The sequence below is a fragment of the Aedes aegypti genome, chromosome 2, assembly GCF_002204515.2.
Source record: "Aedes aegypti strain LVP_AGWG chromosome 2, AaegL5.0 Primary Assembly, whole genome shotgun sequence".
Classification (NCBI taxonomy): domain Eukaryota; kingdom Metazoa; phylum Arthropoda; class Insecta; order Diptera; family Culicidae; genus Aedes; species Aedes aegypti.
Genome location: NC_035108.1, coordinates 176,686,368 through 176,705,034, shown reverse-complemented (window position 1 = coordinate 176,705,034; position 18,667 = coordinate 176,686,368). Strand labels below are relative to the sequence as shown.

The window sequence follows — 18,667 nt, the reverse complement described above, 5'->3', positions numbered from 1 at the left end:
GGTAAACTTGTAAGTGCAACAGTCGTGTCCACCAACTTATTGCGCACTTCACCCCAAATTGGACTATTGCAAAATTTAAAGAGTGCAGAAAAAGTGTGATAAAGTGCACGCTTGCAACAGATCATCTCAACGTATTTGATGCACTTGTTCCTTGAACCACAAGAAATAAGTGCACTTAAAACATCATCATGATTCGATGCAATCCTGAGCTGCTATCACACTTTGAAGGAGCTTACACATTTGTGACATTTACCACAGGCAACGACATGGCGCTGGTTGAAGTTGAACAATTTTCCCGGCCAAGACATGCATCATTCATGGTCCGGAGGATAGGCGCAGCGAATCATCGAAAACATCTCTCAATTAGTTAAGGTTCGAATCCCGGCGAAGGAATTAAGCAAAATACACATATGAATCTTACTAAAAGCAAAGACAGACAAAATCAACGCAGACAACCAACGATCAAATATTGTTGTGTTTCTATTTTTGATTTCAAAATAATGGTTTCGTGCATTAAATACACTTTAGCTAAAGCTTTTAAACAGTACAGACAGTAACTATACTTTAGCAAATGCCATCATAAAGCTAGAAAATGTAGCCGTATTTAAACTGTAATAGTGCCCTTACAGTTTAAATACGGCTTTTCCACTTTAATACTGCTTTAATGAGACATATAATGCGGTATGACTTTATGTACCATATTTTATAATAGCATATAAAGTGATATTAATGCAATTATATACAGCTGTACGATTACTTAGGAAGCTGCTGATAACGATGATATCGGAGCTCGAAAAGACTGACCATTTAATCTGAATCAGCAAAGAAGCAACCTGAAGAGTGGAAGAAAGCGGTAATACGCCTCATCTAAGAAAACTGACAAGTTGGATTGTGATAACATTCGAGCGATCACCATTCTAAATGCAGCCTACAAAGTGTTGTCTCATCTCATCTTCAGACATCTGTGACTTGTAGTAAACAAGTTGGTGGGAAGTCTGCCGATCGAAAAAAGATCTGATCTCTTCTATACGGCATATCCTTAGAAAAAAAGTCGTGAATACCAGGTCCCAACTCATTACCTTTACAAATATTTCAAAGTGGCATAAGTAAGTATAAAGAGCGACGTTGGATAATTGTGTGAAGATTCTAGGAGACCATTGAGGTTCGTTTGAAACCCGCCTGGGACTAAGAAAAGGTGATGGATTTTTGCGGCTGTTGTTCAATATTGCACTAGGAGTTGTTATGCGGATACTTGGGCTTAACAGTTTGTGTACGGTTTTCTCCAGATCCAATTAATTTGTTTGCTTTGCGGATGCTATCGACATTGTCTGTCAAACATTTGACTTGGTGGCAAACCTGTACACCCACCTCAAACGCGAGGCAGCAAACGTTAGACTGGTGGAGAATGTGTAAAAAACAAAGTGCATGCCGATAAATTAAATTGGGATATTTGTCTTGACTCTTTGAACATTTAGTACCATCGTATCTGCCCCACACTTCCTTCTTCAAACAGAAACGTTTTTTTTATACTTTGATGTCTTTATCCAATTATTCACTCAACATGTTTAGCAGTTATCAATCAAATAAAATATCATCACAATAAATTAAATCATAGAAAAAACAGCATCAAATCTAAAACGCAAAACGGACGATCACTATTTCTCATACTGTCCAGCAGCACCAGTTTTACCCCGGCTTCTCGGAATGACAGCCGTCCGAATGATATCGTTTTGCACCGGAAATGCACCACATTATTCATGAGGGGAGGGTGGGGTGTTCAAATCATACTGCCAAACATTCGCTTTCCCCGGGTTAGCACCAGACTGACCACCATGACCGACAGCAGGAAGAACACCACACTCAGGAAGTAGAAGAACCATCGGCATCGGCTTCGAAACTGCTTTTCCTTTTTCATTTTGACCCGCAGCTGCTCGGCCCGGGGTAAATCAAGTGTGAAATCCGACTCCGGGCGAGTTGAGGGCTGGAAAAGAAAAGAGAAAACAGATATGTTAGATGAGGTGATTGATTATGGTTTGGTGTTTTGTGATTCTAAGATATTATTGAATTATTTTTTATAGGTGTATAAGATAGACAATTGAATGTAAACCAATCATAATCACTCATTGAAACTCTTAGAAGCACTGGAAGTAAAGGTGTAATAATACCAAAATGTACTTTATTTACGCAAACCCATCAGATAAGCCAATGAGCAATTGAAAAGGCGTTTTTTTTTTCAAGCTTTTATCGATGATTTATTGAAAGTTAACTACTAGTCCCAGAGATATAATTTTTTGTTGGCTTTCGACATCTGGAAAAAATCCATCATAAAAATAGAACATCAATTATGCAAAGCAAATATATTTGCTACGGTACAATTTTTTCTTCATTCATGTAAAAATGGAAGATTTCCTAATGCTAGCAAAACTCAACTTATTATAGTTTTACATAAACCATGAGCACAGGTTTGTAATCTTTCAAGTAGACAAAACGAGTACGGTTCCAATAAATTGGATAAATGAAGTAAAGTATCTAGGACTCATGCTAGATGAAAATTTAACTTTCAAAAATCACACACACACTGCATGTAAGCCAAATGTAATAATTAATAAAATGTCTGTATCCATTTACGTTAGAAGATCAAAACTTTGTTTGTAGCACAAGTAAGATCTCCAAACATTTTCTTTTCATTTTCCTGTTGCACATTGCTCTAAAATGTCTTCGTATTTAGTGGAAAAAGCAGGATCTGTTGCTGCAATCTCGATTTCCAAATAAATCTTTTAATAAATGTGATTTCACCATAGCATCACCGACCGCATCAAAAGAATCCTTCAGCGTACTATATCACGCTGCGTAGACAACGTTGACCCTCCTCAACCTAACATGATCCATAAGTATTCCGGTCTTTTGGATAAACCGGCAAATCTTTTATTGGAAGTTATGTGCCTTGCGTATGACCAACTGCGTGCCCACGATGACAGCCAAGTTTATCGTTTCAGATTTTGCAACGGTCATGTTTTATGGCACCTTCAAAGCAATGCGATTTTTTCGCAGTGCCGTTGACTAAGAATTGTGTTGGACTGTTTTGCTCCAAACATTTTTATAGCAATGCACAGTGGACAAGAAAGCCGATTTACGCGGAAAGATGCATCTAGAGCTTTAGAATGCAACTGTAGACCACAGGCTAGGTGTTTATGCATCTTTATGAAACACATTCCAAATCTCAGCAACAAAATTTGATGGCAGGATACAAATAAATTCATTCTCAAAAAAAGCAAAAGTCCGTCAACAAAAAAGCTTTTTCAGGAATAAAAAAAAGCGTTGCTGGTGAGCAATCCTCGGAAAAGATTATGATCAAGCTTACGTAATCAAGCCCAGGTTTATTGAGAATCTTGTCCTGAGTTTTATGAAAATGTAGTCCAAGATTTTATAAGAATACTACTCAGATTTCTGCCATCTGAGTCATATCTGTCCCTGAAAGTCATATCCATAATTTTGAAAGAATCGTCTTATGAAATTGTGAAATAGTTGTCCAAGATTTGAAAACTTGAATAGTGAAAACTGTGCATGGCATTATGTCAGAATCTTCCCAAAATATTTTATAATCCTGTCCAGGCTCTCCAGAAATACACAAAACACCCTCCGCCACCTGTTGCAAAAAATAAATAAAAAATACCGTGGTACAACAAAGCGTCAACATCCTGGAAATTGGATTCCCTAAATTGTTTTATTTTATGAATAATAAAAATAATGCTGTTTCAGCATAAAGCAGCATATTAACTGCATTCTAATTTCTCATGCTTTTGGTGTATACCCTGCTCGAGGTATCCGGTGATGATGATTTCCCTTATGAGAATTCACTAAAGAAATCCATACATTAACTTCAACTCGTATAATGTCTGAAAATAATAATTGAAAAAATAGACAATATTACTAAAGGAATTTCTCATACAATAGCGAGCATAAGAAAGTTCTCTTCAGATGAATGGCAGAAATTTAATCTAGTGAGAGAAAATGTTACAAAATCGACCATAGTGTTATTCTAGCAAAAAATTCTTTCTTTGATTTTGATTCAATTTTTTAAGTTTTTCTAAATGAATAAATTTATTTCTTAAACTATATTTTTCCCAAAAAACTTATTTTTTCACAAATGATTTGATTAATTTTCAACAGATTTTGTAATAATTTTTCTAAAAACTTTTCGATATTATTTATAGAATTTAAGTTTATTCGAAGTCCTCTAGGAATACTTAAGGGTTAACTAGAGGAAATTAGTCAAATAATATTGTGGGACTTGTTAATACTTTCAAAGTTAATTCCTCCTGATGGACATCCATTCCTTCTATGTCTACTTTTTATTAGCAAAATGATTCCGGAAATATTCCCAGATTTACCTAAAAAATGTTACTTAATCTTTCAAATGTTCAGTTTTCCCTCGCATTTCCTCCAACAAATCATAGATTCTGTCAAATCTAATACAGAGATATTTCGCTGGAAGTTTTACAATAAATTTCTCTTTGAGTTTCTTTTAATAGTTTTCTCATACATTTTATTACAAACTCTTCCACGGCCCGAGGAGGAAAGATTAACTCGCAATAACTTATGCATACCGTATTTTGGTATCATACAATAATTAGGTATTGTTCAGTTGTCAATACTGTAAATTCGGGTGAAATTGATCAGTTTTCACCGTTTTTCTGATCTGTTTTCTATAATATTGTCAATTTCAATCAACTGAATGCAGAAAAATAAGTACGACGGTGAGCCTTATTGGCTCATGTAACGAAATTTTCTAACAAATGTGATTTTGGTGCTAAAAATAATCTTTAAAATAAAAAATCGGGGGATCCCATATCGGGGTGAAATTGATCACTTATCAAAGCGATTATTGTTTGTTTTGAAAACAACTCTACTAACTAAATTTGGGCTCCCTGAATCCGAATATACTTGCCAAACTCTTAACAATGCAATATTAACGGAGATAATTCATAATTAAATTTCAATAGTACCGCGTAAAACGCCTAAATGTAGGCAATTTCTAAAGGAATTTCAAACTAACTAACAAAAATTCTTTTATTTTAACCAAATGAGCGAATTGGTACGAATTTCGATTATAAAATCTGTTTTGGGGAAATATTTAAAAAAATCCTCAAAAACTTTCACGCTGACACCATGTTCATATCCTTGCTTAGAACTAGAAGTTTATGGAAGTCTGTCAATACCACACCTTACATGATTCTGCATTTTTACATTATTTTCATAGAAATAAGCATTCTTTAACTCCTAAAACTTCACAACACACTATTTGACCATTGTTAAGATTAAAAACGTTCGTTTACTATAGTTAACATTGATATCGGTGCTCTATTAGTTAGAAATAAAATCGTGTGACACGGTGGTCAATTTCACATTATCGATCAATTTCACCCGAATTTACGGTACCTCATTTTGGTATTATAATAGTATTTAAAAAAAAAGTTTAAAACAATTCAAAATACTTTATTTTGGTATTCGATAAGTATTGAGGACTGCTGGAGGTATTGAACTGTTATTGAAAAAATCATTTAGGTATTGCTATACCTGATCTCGTCATCAGCTTGGTATTTGTAGAATATGCAGAAGGTACTATCTGAGGTATTTTACCTGTTATGCAGGGCTCATTCATACCTCATTCTGGTATGGAATACCTCAATTTGGTATTCAGTAGTTATTTTCTTCTGCTCGGGGAAGCTCATCAAAAATTTTAAAGAAATATTTATTTCCAAAATACTTTAAAAATTGCGTCAAAAAATGTTCCATGTCTCTTGCCTTCGAATCTTTAGAGGAAATTTGTCAAAACCCCTTAGGAAAACTTTTGCTTACGAAATTAGCATAGCAGTAAAGAAATCTGTAAAGAACCATGTAGCAAAATAACTGGGAAGGGCAATTATTGGCAAAATCCATATTTTTGGTTTGAATTTTTGGGCGATACGAGGGCCGAATTTCTAGAGGCTGCCAGAATTTTAGAAAACCAGAAGTCAAGGTAGGATAGATTTCAAAAATAAATTCTAAAGAAGATTCTGACAGACCTTCTTGAGAAATTTATTTCATTTGTAAATTAATTAAAGAGGTTATAACTATCCTGTAATTTACCTCTTGAGAAAAGACTATAAATTATCTTTCATTGTACTGTTGTCCATCTACTGCTCTACCTGCTTCGACATTTTGTTGTTTCTCCTTCCTTCATATGACGCTTTACTCCAAAAAGCAACATTTGGAAGAATCTAAAAAATGTAAATTGTAGGAGTTAAGAAAAAATGCATAATTCTCATGGTTCCTGATTCCTGAAAGTCCATCAGAAATTCCTCAACAAATTTTCAAAGTAATGCAAAAGTTTCCCCTAGATTATAGACCCTTCAAAATAGTTTTTTTGGAATTTCTAAAGATAGGAAATATGGGTTCTATATCAATATGTTCTTCATAGTATCATGAGACTTCGAAGTTCATACAAAATATTATCTAAGATTTTAGTTACAAGTACTTTCAGTAGAGATTCCAATAATTTTCTTTTATAAAAGATGGAGAAAAAAGGAACAAGATTTTTTGTAGTATGTCCTAAAAGGGCCGCTTTACCTTTTCTGTGAGGTTTAAGACACTATACGGTTTAATTCTTGAATATAACGACAAGAAATTAGTGAATTTTTCCGAATAATATTTAAACAGCTATTATTCAAAAAAAATATTTCTTCTAAAAATCTGATATTGAATGATTTGTAAAGAAATTTGTAAAGCAATCCCTATAAAATTAAATTGAGATATTACTGGAGCAGTTTTTGAACCAAAAATGGAGAGTGGATAAATTTTTTAATGTTATTTATGGAAGAATCCAGAGATTACCATTCGCAAATTGTTATTTATTTCTAGAACATGAACAATGCTTGATTTTTTTTTTCGAGAAGTTCAACAATAAATTGCTAAATTTTAGTAAATTTGGTGAAAAAAGTCTTCAAAAAAAAGCCTTAAAGAATCGTTAGTGCGATGAGTGTTGAAAGAATGCGAGATGTTGCTCCTAAATTTGAGATGAATCTAAAAAATAATTATATGAGAAAACCTACAGATAGATCTGCAAAGAGCTTCTCTGAGAAATCATGAATTACATTTCCCATATTTATTTTTTTATTGCTCTTGAAATTCTTGTGGAATAAAACGAGGAATATTGACAGCAACACCTGGAAGAGCTTTTTTTTTGCAGGAAGTTTGGATAATTTTTGCTGCTTTTGTTTCAAACAATTCTGTAGAGAAACCTTAGGAAGAACTTCAAAAGCAAAGATGGAAAACCTGTTGGTGAACTCTCTGAAGAATTCGTGAAAAAAATCCTTGCTTGGTGATCTTGAAGACATTTTTGGTGAGACTCCTAGAATTGTTTGTACTACTTTTTGGAGCAATTCTTAGTAATTTCTGACAATTCTAAACAAATAATTTATTAACGCAGGAGGATACTTTAAACTAACAATTGAAATTTATATACAATAAGTACCTAGAGGACCTTCCAGGAAAAATTGTTAACACAATTTCCAATGCATTCTCTGGCGGAATCCTTCAAAAAATTTTTTTAAAGATTCGATAGAGATTCTTCGAGAAATTTTCTGGTGAGATCAGAAGGTCTGGGAATGACTTTCCATGTGAATCCCAGGACGAACTCAGTGAAAGTTGGTGGATGAATTCTTACAGAAAGCACTTAAAAGAACGAAAATAATTGATGAAGAGATTCCCGTGAGGATTCTTAGAGGATTCTCTTCAAACCACATGGTTGAGTACCTAAAAAGTGTGGAAGAATCACAAAGGACATTCCTTGTCAGTTTGTTTGCTACAATTCTTGAAAGATTTTTGACTGGATTATAAAAATAATGATTATTTTTCGTAGCAAAACTTGAATTTTACAAATATTACTGATCTCCCGCGAAATGAGGCAAAACAACAAATAAATAATATCAATGCAAATCTGTTAAAACTAAGAAATTTGTAGAAATTGTATTTATTGCGACCGACATTACTTCTGTAAAGTATTTGCTAGCAACCCCCTCTGCCACCTCCAGAAAAAATCCTAGCTACGCAATAAAAAAAAATAATTCTTCCTGTGGATCTCTATGGACACGAAGCGTGGACGTTGAAAAGGACAGACTGGAAAGCCTTCGGTGAACGTTAAGTACTACAGATACCTGGTGGGAAACTAGAAAATTGTGTGTTGCGCAGACGCATTAATCACGACTTATATCAGGTGTGTAAATATGTGAATATTATTACCCGTATAAAATCCCAACTAACATCTAGTGCAAATATAAACATTCTCTAGGCCTTCTTTATACGGCTTTATGCTGAGTAGAGGCGCTGTACATACGAACGAAAGCTTCTATGCGATCATTTTACCAACAAATCTGGCGAATCTACTCAGCTACTTTTAAGCTGTGTTGGCAGCTCTTATTCATATCGATAATTGCTGATGGCGAGTTTTATTCCAACATCATTAGGTTGCTATCTTTTAAGGTGTTGAGTTACAGCTTAGTGAAAGCTGTCAAAGCGATAACTGACGAAATTTATTCAACTTAGATTTGTAGCTGCAAAACGTTTGCGTTACAGCTGTATTAACGCTTCTTCTTCTTAATGGCATTAGGTCCCCACTGGGACAGAGCCTGCTTCTCAGCATATTGATCTTATGAGCACTTCCACAGTTATTACCTGAGAGCTTACTGTGCCAATGACCATTTTTGCATGCGTATATCGTGTGGCAGGTACGAAAATACTCTAAGGAGTGTATCGAAAAGTAGTCGCAAACATTCAAAACGGTATATCTCAGAGCATAGTTCATCTTTTCAAAAGCTTTTTTCACGCAAATCTTCATCATGTTACCAAATATTGAAGCAGCTAAAAAATATTGAATAATATACAGCCTTCAAATAAAAACAACAAGGTTTATAAAGCATGGAAAATAAAATCTTGCACAAAATTACATTTTTGAAGTGTCTTCTGAAGATTCGATGATTTGTACTGAACAAAATGTATATCAAACAAAACAGGATGAAAAGCTTATTCTATCGGAAAATATGTTTACTTCACACAGCACGTAAAAAGAAATTCAAAAAAATAAATTATTGCTCTAAAAAAACTCAATTATTGGTCGGTTTTAGAAAGTCACTTTTGTCACTTAATCAACTTTTGAAGCTCTGTCATATACAGCGGCAATTATATAGAATAACATTTTTTGCATACATTACTTCATAAATATGCAAAGAAACTTTTCCAATCAAAATTATTCATTACAATCGTTCGATACTACCATTAATGTGTAGAAAGAAAAAATCAAAAAACGAGATCCTTAAAAATAGACTTTTTTTTTGCTCTCAAATGCTTGTTAATGAATTTTTCAAAATATTTTTTACACTATGTCATGAGAGTTGTGGCACAGAATATATTAGCATAAACAAAAATCATTTTTTCTAAAAATTTTACACATTTGTTAACATATCAATTTTTTCAGAGGTGTGCGAGATTTTCATCGACATCTGTAAGTAATTTGAAAAATTATCATGCAAAATGCCACTTTATTGAAACAATATCACCACATCATCATTATTAAATACATTGTAAAGCATTCCTGATCAAAAAATTGTTTGTAGGTTCAACCCATTATTTTTGAGACTGTTTTGAAAGTTTGCGACTACTTTTCGATACACTCCTTATGCCCTGGGAAGTCGAGGAAAATTTCCAACCCGAAAAGATCCTCGACCGGTGGGATTCGAACCCACGACCCTCATCTTGGTCTTGCTGAATAGCTGCGCGTTTACCGCTACGGCTATCTGGGTCCCTAATTAGCGCTAAACGTTCTATTTTTGACAGCTTTCATTTTTTATTTCATTAAGGACAACTGAAGAAGTATCGCTCAAGCCAGACGAAGATGTAGCTCTACAAAAAGCCCGGCATTGCGTGACGCAACGCTGTAGCCTTGAAGGCACGTAATCTCCTTCAGCTATTGATTAGATAAATTCGTTTTAAACCTTTCCATACTAGTTGAATAGAATATTTTTAAATGCGACGATATTCAATTTATGACTACTTTGATAACTGTCACTTTTGAAGCTTGGTTCAATAGTTGTGATGCTTTGTATAACTTATCATTACTTGTTTACATAGTAGATGCCATCTTTACACACTTCTGAATACTTAAGATCTCCGAATAAATTACTTGACATTCAATTGATAATATATCTTCGAGCTGAGTGTAATACCTATAAATAAACAAAAAACCGAATTCAGTACAATACCATGTAATCTCTCTAGAGTTTGTATCCTTTGACAGATACGCGTATTTCGACCTCAAATGTAAGGCCGTCATCAGTGCCGTCTACTTAACTCGACTTGAAGAAATCCATCGTTTGCACACATTATATATGTATTCTAGGTATAGTCATAATTCCCTTCCCTCTTTTGTAGAAACTTAGAATTTATGAGCTGTTAGGGTGTACCTCTAGGAGTCTAGTACACGACACTGAAGACGACCTTACAGTTGAGGTTGAAATACGCGTATGTGTCCAAGGATACAAAGTCTAGCTGAATTAAACGGTATAGTACTAGATTCGGTTTTTCGTTTATTTATGACATTCAATTTTTGTGTATGGAACAACGCTCTATGCGATACAGCAGAAACAAATCGCATCGATATAGAGGAACCTTCAATCCACGCGCCAGCTCGCTATCATGCCACCGACATTGGTCTTCCGTACGCACAACGTCTTTACTGCCCAAGAAAAAGCAGCCACCGCGGCGAGATGAACTGGTTGATCCGACTGACCAATTATAGCGAAAAGAAGAGAAAAACTGCATTCCAGCTTTATATGCAATGGCAGACTAGGTCGCTCGCTACTGGCTGTTTGGTAGGACAACCAAATATAAAATAATTGACCTTAAAATTGTTCACCATGCTGCTGGGCGTAACGATAGGCCCTATATACGAGCTGCAGGCAATTACGTTGTTATCATCACACCTCGCCCACTCTTGCCGCGGGACAGTTAATTATTTCGAACACGAACGTTGGAAGTTTCCTTTCGTCAGACTATCTAGGTACGTAGATTTGGTCCGAGCGGATTGCTTGTAAATCAATTTGCTCGCACCTTTTGATTGGCACCTGACGGAAAAACGGCACTCGTATTGATTGCCCCAGCAATTCGTTCCTTTTGTATATAAGGCCAACCGAGCAGTCGTCAAAACATTTACCCACATGTGTCATGCAGGGTGGCTGATCTAGTGATAGTGTTTGTCCAGTAATAGTGGTAATGGGATTTTTGACGTATTCAAAGCAGTCTTGCTGTTTTGTATGTATTTTGCCATGAGTAACTTGTTCGCACCATTGTACCATTACTAGTGTTACATCCATAAATCTCCCATTTCAGTTAGAATTATTTTTCTTGATACATACATTGATGTACATTCTTTCAAAAGTGAATGACATTAACGTAAGAATAAAAATGAATCCGAGCTTGTCCAGTCATCTTCGCACTGTCTTATTTGGCATCAACCAAAACCACTCGGAGTCACAAAGGGGAACAGCGTGGAAAAGTAAAAAAATGGCCACGTGGTTTATGGGTGACCCCTTATGGAAGATCAATGTAAACCACTATCATAGAAACAGAAGTTAGCAAAAACCACTGTTACTTGAACATGCCTCTACAATGGTGGAAGTGTTTTTTCTTGCAAAGATACATTGATATTCATTCAGATTTGAAAAACGTTCCGTTATTGCTTTGCGCTCTTATAACCCACAACCCGTTGCCTCTATCACTGGTACAGACGCTCTACCAATGAGCTTTAGAGTGAAAATAAACACTGGAGGCAGGAGAAAACGATAAACGAAATGGTCTTGACTTTTGATCCTGAGCGGCTGATAACCAATGAGTGCCACCCACGCTGTTGGTCGTTGCAATGGCAGTGCAAACATTCAGTCGTGTTGTGGGTCAAACACTTTGATCAGAGTCCTAGAAATCATTGATTAAAGCCCAGTGTGTATTTTAAACGATTCTATCAATGAACCGGGAAATTGTAAAAATATCAGCAGTTGAAGGTAGCATTTAGTTTAATTAATTGCTTACTAAAAACTCCTTCACACTATCAAATACTCATTAGCATTTCCTTGAAGTATCTCTAGAGATTTTCCTGAAAAATTTCAGCAGCGATGGTGGATTCTTTAAGGATTTTTCCAAGATACCTCAGTGATGAACTTCGTCCAGATGTTTCTTAATAAATAATTGTTAAATTAGGGTGTTTTCCAAAAAGTTTCTCTGCTTCTTTAGATTTGGAATCGTGGAACCTTCCACTAAGTGTTCCTTGAATCTAATAACGGCAACAGCAATACAAATCATTCCAGTGCTGTACCCAACAGATTTTTAATTTAAAGTTTCTACCAAACAGGGCAGGGAGCTATGATTTTATACCTTGTTCAAGTATACAATGTGTGAATACGATGGATTTCTTCTAGTTGAGCCTATTACACGACACTGGCCTTACAACTGAGGACTTTCTTTTACAAGGAGGAAATCTGCAAACAGACCCCTGAGAAGGAAACTCAAGGAGTGTGGGGATGCCGCAACAACGACGACCCACTAAACAAGCCCTTGCACTGTACATAAGTAAGTCTAGCTGAATTGCTCAAGTGGTGTGCAGAGTGCACCGGCCTCAGACCCTTATCTCCCAGGAACCACCTTACGGTACTTCTTCGGGCCAATGCATATAGCACAACACATGTAGCAAACTGCTCCTCCCCGACGTAAACAATGTTACAGGGGACCAGCCTCAGCAGAGCTAATCCTTTGTAGCCAACTCTTGGTCAGCGCGCCATAGGCGCTGCAATTCTAACATAATGTGATTGACAGCCGTAGTTACTGAATTCCAGCACTCGGCATCCGCACACATTCTCTCAATTATATTGTCGAGGGACCTGTTCCCTCCGCATGTAACGAGCATGCGACTTCTCACAACAATGAAACGGGGGTAATCGAACACGATATGCTCCGCTGTTTCCTCCACACCAGCACAATTGGGGCACGCAGGAGATTCTGAGTGCTCAAACTTATGCAGGTACTGTTTATGGCAACCATGTCCTGAAAGAAACTGCGTCAGGTGGAAGTCCACTTCCCCATGGTTTCTTTTATACCAATCTGACATATTTGGTATTAGTCGATGGGTCCATCTACCTTTAGTGGAGTTATTACATTCCTGCTGCAAACCACCACCACCGCAGTCTTGTGACGGGCCAGTCCTAGTATTCTAGACTTCATCCATTCCTCAACTATGGAGGTAGTTTGGCTGATGTCAACTAAATTTCCTACATCGATTCGCCATAGACCACTAGGCTGATATCGTCGGCAAAGCTAACAATCTCAACATCACTGCCGCTTTTAAGGCAACATTCAATCCAATGGACGCAGTGGCTTAACCTTTTCAACAAAAAAAGGTAACATTCGGGATATCATCGGGTCCCAGTGCCTCGTTTGACGCGAATGATTTCATGACTTTTGCCAGCTCTTCGTTTGCCATCCTCGTCACTTTTTCTCATTCATCTGCCGCATACGGCGCTGGGGGCCATGGGTTTGTGGGATGATGCGGAAAAAGTACATCGATTATCGATCGCAGCAACTCGGGCGACTTCTCTTAAAGCGCTATGGCACCTTCGGCTTTAGCCATTACCACTCTGTAGGCGTCACCCCTCCGACTCGAATTGGCACTCTGGCATAGACTATCAAAACATGCCCGTTTTCAACTTTTGATTTCTTTTTTGAGAGCTAACTTTGCCTCTCCGAAAGCTTCACTGCGTTCTTCTCTTTGTGTTTCTGTGCGTGCGCTTTGCAATCTTCGTCTAGTCCGAAGGCAGATTGCTCTAAGATTTGTAATTGATTCGAACCACCAGTACACCAGCGGCCTGTTATCTCTAGTAAGGGCTTTTCTCGGAATGGAAGCATCACACACTCGCGATATCACAGCAACTAGCTCTTCACCGTCTAGAGGTGCAGAGTATTCCGTTCGCACCTCAGGGCTTCAGTGAATACTTCGTCGTCGAAGCGCGCTTTCGAGCTTGGGTCGAGTTACATCGGACTACTCTTCGAGTTACATCGGACTACGAACTTCGCTGCAAGGTGACCTCATCTGGACAGTCGCTTCTGCAGTCAAGGAACTTACATCAACCTCGTCGCCAAGTACTTCTTGTACCAGTTGCTTATAGACTGCACCCTTTTGCTTGGCGTCCTTCTGTAATGGCAATAACTTCTCTTTGCTTCGCATCGCCTTCAGAACCTCCGCGTATTTCTCTTCCTCCGTTTTTGAGGCCCTCGCCAAATTCCAACGTTTCACTGTTTCCAGTTTAGCATTCTCTTTGATAGCCGTTTTCGGCTTTTTCCTTACTTTCTTCCTTCCAACTCGTATCTACGGGTTGCAGTTGCTTTGCGGCCGTGGTCCCTGTTGAACTCCTGCCTGGTTCGGGCTGTCCCGAGGCACCTTTAACTTGGCTTTCTTGGCCTTTGAAGTGGTGTTGGCCTCTCCACTGTTGCCATGTCCTCTTGATCGTGGAACTCGGCTCGTGCCAGCTTTTTCGTTCCTTTGGACGGCCACGTAGGTTAGTTTTCCCTTAGTAACCATGCGTCTTTTCGCCACGTGTTCATTATCGGATAGCCCTCTCTTTCGTATTGCGTATCGAATAATATCATCTAATATATTCGTGTTGCCTATGAAGGAAAACACTTCAGTCTGGCACGACTTAGTGTCTTGTTTGCCTTCTATCTTGCCAAGTTGTGCCTTGGTTTTTTCAAAGTCCTGCTTTGCAGCTAGAACTGATCGCCGCAAATTCAGCAGACTTGTTTTCAATATTTATATTGCTTTGGCTCTTGACAAACTCGATGATAACATCGAGTTGCTCAGCAGCTACCTGTACTTTCGGGAGGTACTGCCTATTGCAATCCATTGCTTCCATTATCCCGGACTGAGAGGGAGAAATCGATACGAAATTAATGTATACGTCAAGGTGAGTCGAGATTCTGCTGTCACGAACTGTCACTGTGAGCCCAGATCTTAAACAATGGACAAACATGATAAAAGCGCATAATTGTTCAAAACATATTTTCGGATTTTATCAAATGTGACAAAAAATCGATTGAAAAGCTATTCATGCTTATTCAAAAGTAATGTCACGATACCACCTTTTATTCTGATTGGATAAAAAGTGTTCAAATACGCATCATTTTACTTTTTCCAATAAAAACTAAAACGAAATGCATAGAAAACTTTGGCCATTTTCCCATGTTTGTCCAGAACGATCGAAGGTACACAACAAAAGAAAACTAGCGATTTTAATCAAGTCTGCCTTGATTGTCATTCGTTGGCAAGCTGGAGTTTTCTTGCAGTTTGAAATAATTTCGTGTCATATTTCGTGTGTAGCTAAGACAGGACGTGACAGGTCAAAGTACAAAAACGAAACCAATAGCCTGTCAAAAAAGACCGCTTCTTATTGGTCGTTTTGGCAAAGGCCTACTTTCACATCGTTAAATTAGATTGCAACAGGGCACTTTGTTACTGGCGCAGCCATGTTGCTAGTTTATTAATTAGACTTTTTATCAAAAGTTGGGAATTTTTTCTTCAAATATTTCTGTGGCAGATCTATTTTTATTCGATGGTAATCTCAAAGCATGTGCTCCTACAATGCTAAAATAATTATAAAAATACCTAATTGAGACCCATATGATTAAATCGCCGGCTTAGTATGTCAACCTGATTTTTTTTAACATAGCATCCTCTATAACCCTAAATGAATGAAGCTTGCAAGAAAAAAAAAACAAATTATGAGCCTTGATATTTCAGTTTGTTCACAAGATTTGCTTAAAAAGGATACTGGTAACACTGGCTTTTGTATCGTTAAGGTAATCGACTGAAAAACAACGGGGCAGTCTTAGTTGAGTTGTCACGTCCTGTCCTAGGTGTGTTGTATCCGTGCCTCCCTCCCAGGTCCCGGGTCATCGACTACCTCACATGTTGCATTGGAGCGGCCAGTGCCTGCCGTAATCACTATGACTAGGCTTTTGCCAACACTGTGCACACTTGGCAACAGCTCAGGTATTAGTACGCGGATACAATGCTCCAGCTGAATTAAATCGTATAGTACTAAATATGGTTTTGTGTTGTTCTGTATTTGTATTTGTAATTCGTCTTGAATTATAAAAATTGTACAGACTGTTCTTATTATATTCTCCTTATCCTAGCTTTAAAATGCGTCTTCGACATACCAAAGTCATATAATCTGGTTACTTCATTGAATGCTCTAAAACAAGAACTGTAGCTACTGTGCTGTCCATAGTTAGTTCTATGGAATGGTACATTAATCGCGGGACAGCTGCGCAGGTTTCGTGATGGAAATTGGAAGTTTGTTTGTTCCAAAAGCTCTGGACAATCGGTGTTTTCCTCAAGAACGTCAAAAACGAACAATCGTTGGCTGTTTTTCCGTCGATCTGACAAAGTCTCCAGCCCAATAAGCCTGCAACGCGTTTGATAGTCCGGTAAATTTACAGGGTCATTCCACGGAAGTTGACGCAAGGCGAATCGAATAAATTTCCGCTGAACTTGCTCTTTACGGATGATGTGCGTTGCTTGGTAAGGAGCCCATATTGGTACTGCATACTCGAAAATGCTTCGAACCAACGAACAGAAGAGCGTTTTCAATGTGTAAACATCAGTGACATTTGATGTGTGTCTCCGAATGAATCCAAGAACTGAAATTTACTTATAGGTATTCCAACAAGGCTGATACAAATAGGCCGTCCCTTATTTTTTCGAAAATGCGAAATGTTATAAGTTCGTCATTGTAAAGTGCTTGTTTTAGTAAGAAAAACATCTGGTCAAAATTTGAAGTCCGTACGTGGACGCCATATCCCAACGCCCCCCAAAATAATATTTTATACTGCGGATATCTTCATAAAACTGCACGCTGGCATAAAATTCGGAACTAGGAAAAGTTTACCAGTTATGGCTATAGTGGTTCCCTATTTGGCCATAGGTGAATTATCGAAAATTTTCACATTTTTAATATTTTTGAATGTTTTAACAGCAAGATATAATTGATTTTGAACTTCTAACACACACAAAGTGATAAGAAAAATGAAAACAATTGAATTATCGTGTATGACGAAATAAGGAACCATTATGTCCATAACTGGTAGGTTTACCTACAAGAAATCAAACTTCTATGCTGATTATCAACGCGCGCAGGACAATTTGTTAGTGGTGGCTTTTCGTACTCATGCTGCGTCCACTAGAGCAGCGAGCTCGATTTTGCGCACGGGATCATCTACACCTAACACCTTCAGGGCCGTTGAAACTAACTCGTGCGGACTTCAAATTTTTACCTGATTTTTTTTTCTAACCAAAACGAGCACTTAACAATGACGAACTTAAAACATTTCGCATTTTCGAAAAATAAGAGACGGCCTAATGCTTAGGTTTGCGCTCTATAAATTGAACAAATAAAATGAATTTCAGCCATGTTGCATGCATCAGTTTCGATGTGACCGATTAGTGTTTATAATGATTGTTTAATGACTTAGCTTTTCCTGTCTTGACTGAATCAAAGCAGAATTATTATATTACTTCCAACGTTTCGGCTCGTGGTAGGAACCTTCCTCAGAGTGGTCTTAGATAGTTGTTTATTTTTTATTTAGTGTACATTTTTGTTTTGTGTTCTGTAGAAAAAAAATACTCACAATATGTGTATCGCTAGTGGTGTATGGCCTTTTGCTAGGTGTACGAATTTTGATATTACAGGTCGGACTCGATTATCCGGAGTATCGATTTTTCTTGCCTACGTTCAAAACTGATAAACCATTCATATTGTATATTGCAATGATAAATTATCTTAAAATTATGCATGAAAACTGAAAATCACCAATATCAAAAAATATATTCCGGATAATCGAGTCCAAAATTCCGGTAATCGAATCCCGGATATTCGAGTTTGACCTGTACAAGTTTTCAATTAAGCTAATTAAGGTTAGGTCGTCCATTTATGACTTAGAATTTTGGTTTGACGAATTTATGGCGATGTTAAACGAGGAGGAGGGAGGAGTCCCAACGGCATTTGAGGAACATATGAGAAGATCCTTATTAGTGATCAAACCTCATTGTTCAAAATACCCTCGTTGATAACAAGAAGCCCCGGGTTTTTGTAGACTCCAGAGACAATTCAACAACAGCGAGAATGAGACTAACTTGAGCCCATAATTAGCAACCAAACATTGGTTCAACATGGCGTACTGTGTTCTTGTTTTGATTGTTCTGGAAGGTACAAAACATATGTTTTCATGGGTAGGAGACATAAGTGATACCTCGCTGATGCGTAAAGTATTGAATGAAATCATGAAAATATGAAATGCGTCTTCAAACATTCAACGCGATATGCTTAATTACCAGAAACTAGCACTAACAGCGTATGAGCCGTGTACTCGAAAACCAGGAGCAAGTTTAGCGCAAACCACCAAAACCCTTTTAGGGTAATCCCCTGGACCAAATAGCAGAACTAAATTTTTATTTTCTTTGAGAACAGGGTTGCCCGTTTTTCGAACTGTTGGTCCGCGGACCCCAAGGAGGCCGCGAATAGTGATATTTTTG

The 18,667-nt window shown here is 37.3% G+C and overlaps 1 protein-coding gene across 1 annotated transcript in view; it reads right to left on the bottom strand.

Annotated features, from left to right (window-relative positions):
* Nucleotides 1–1,518: 1,518 nt before the first annotated feature.
* Nucleotides 1,519–18,667, bottom strand: part of LOC5566023 — a 345,245-nt gene continuing 328,096 nt past the window's right edge. The window contains exon 4 of the mRNA XM_021843239.1: nucleotides 1,519–1,981. Coding sequence (XP_021698931.1) covers nucleotides 1,778–1,981 — 204 coding nt within the window. The 3' untranslated portion in view covers nucleotides 1,519–1,777. The remainder of the gene's footprint in view (nucleotides 1,982–18,667) is intronic.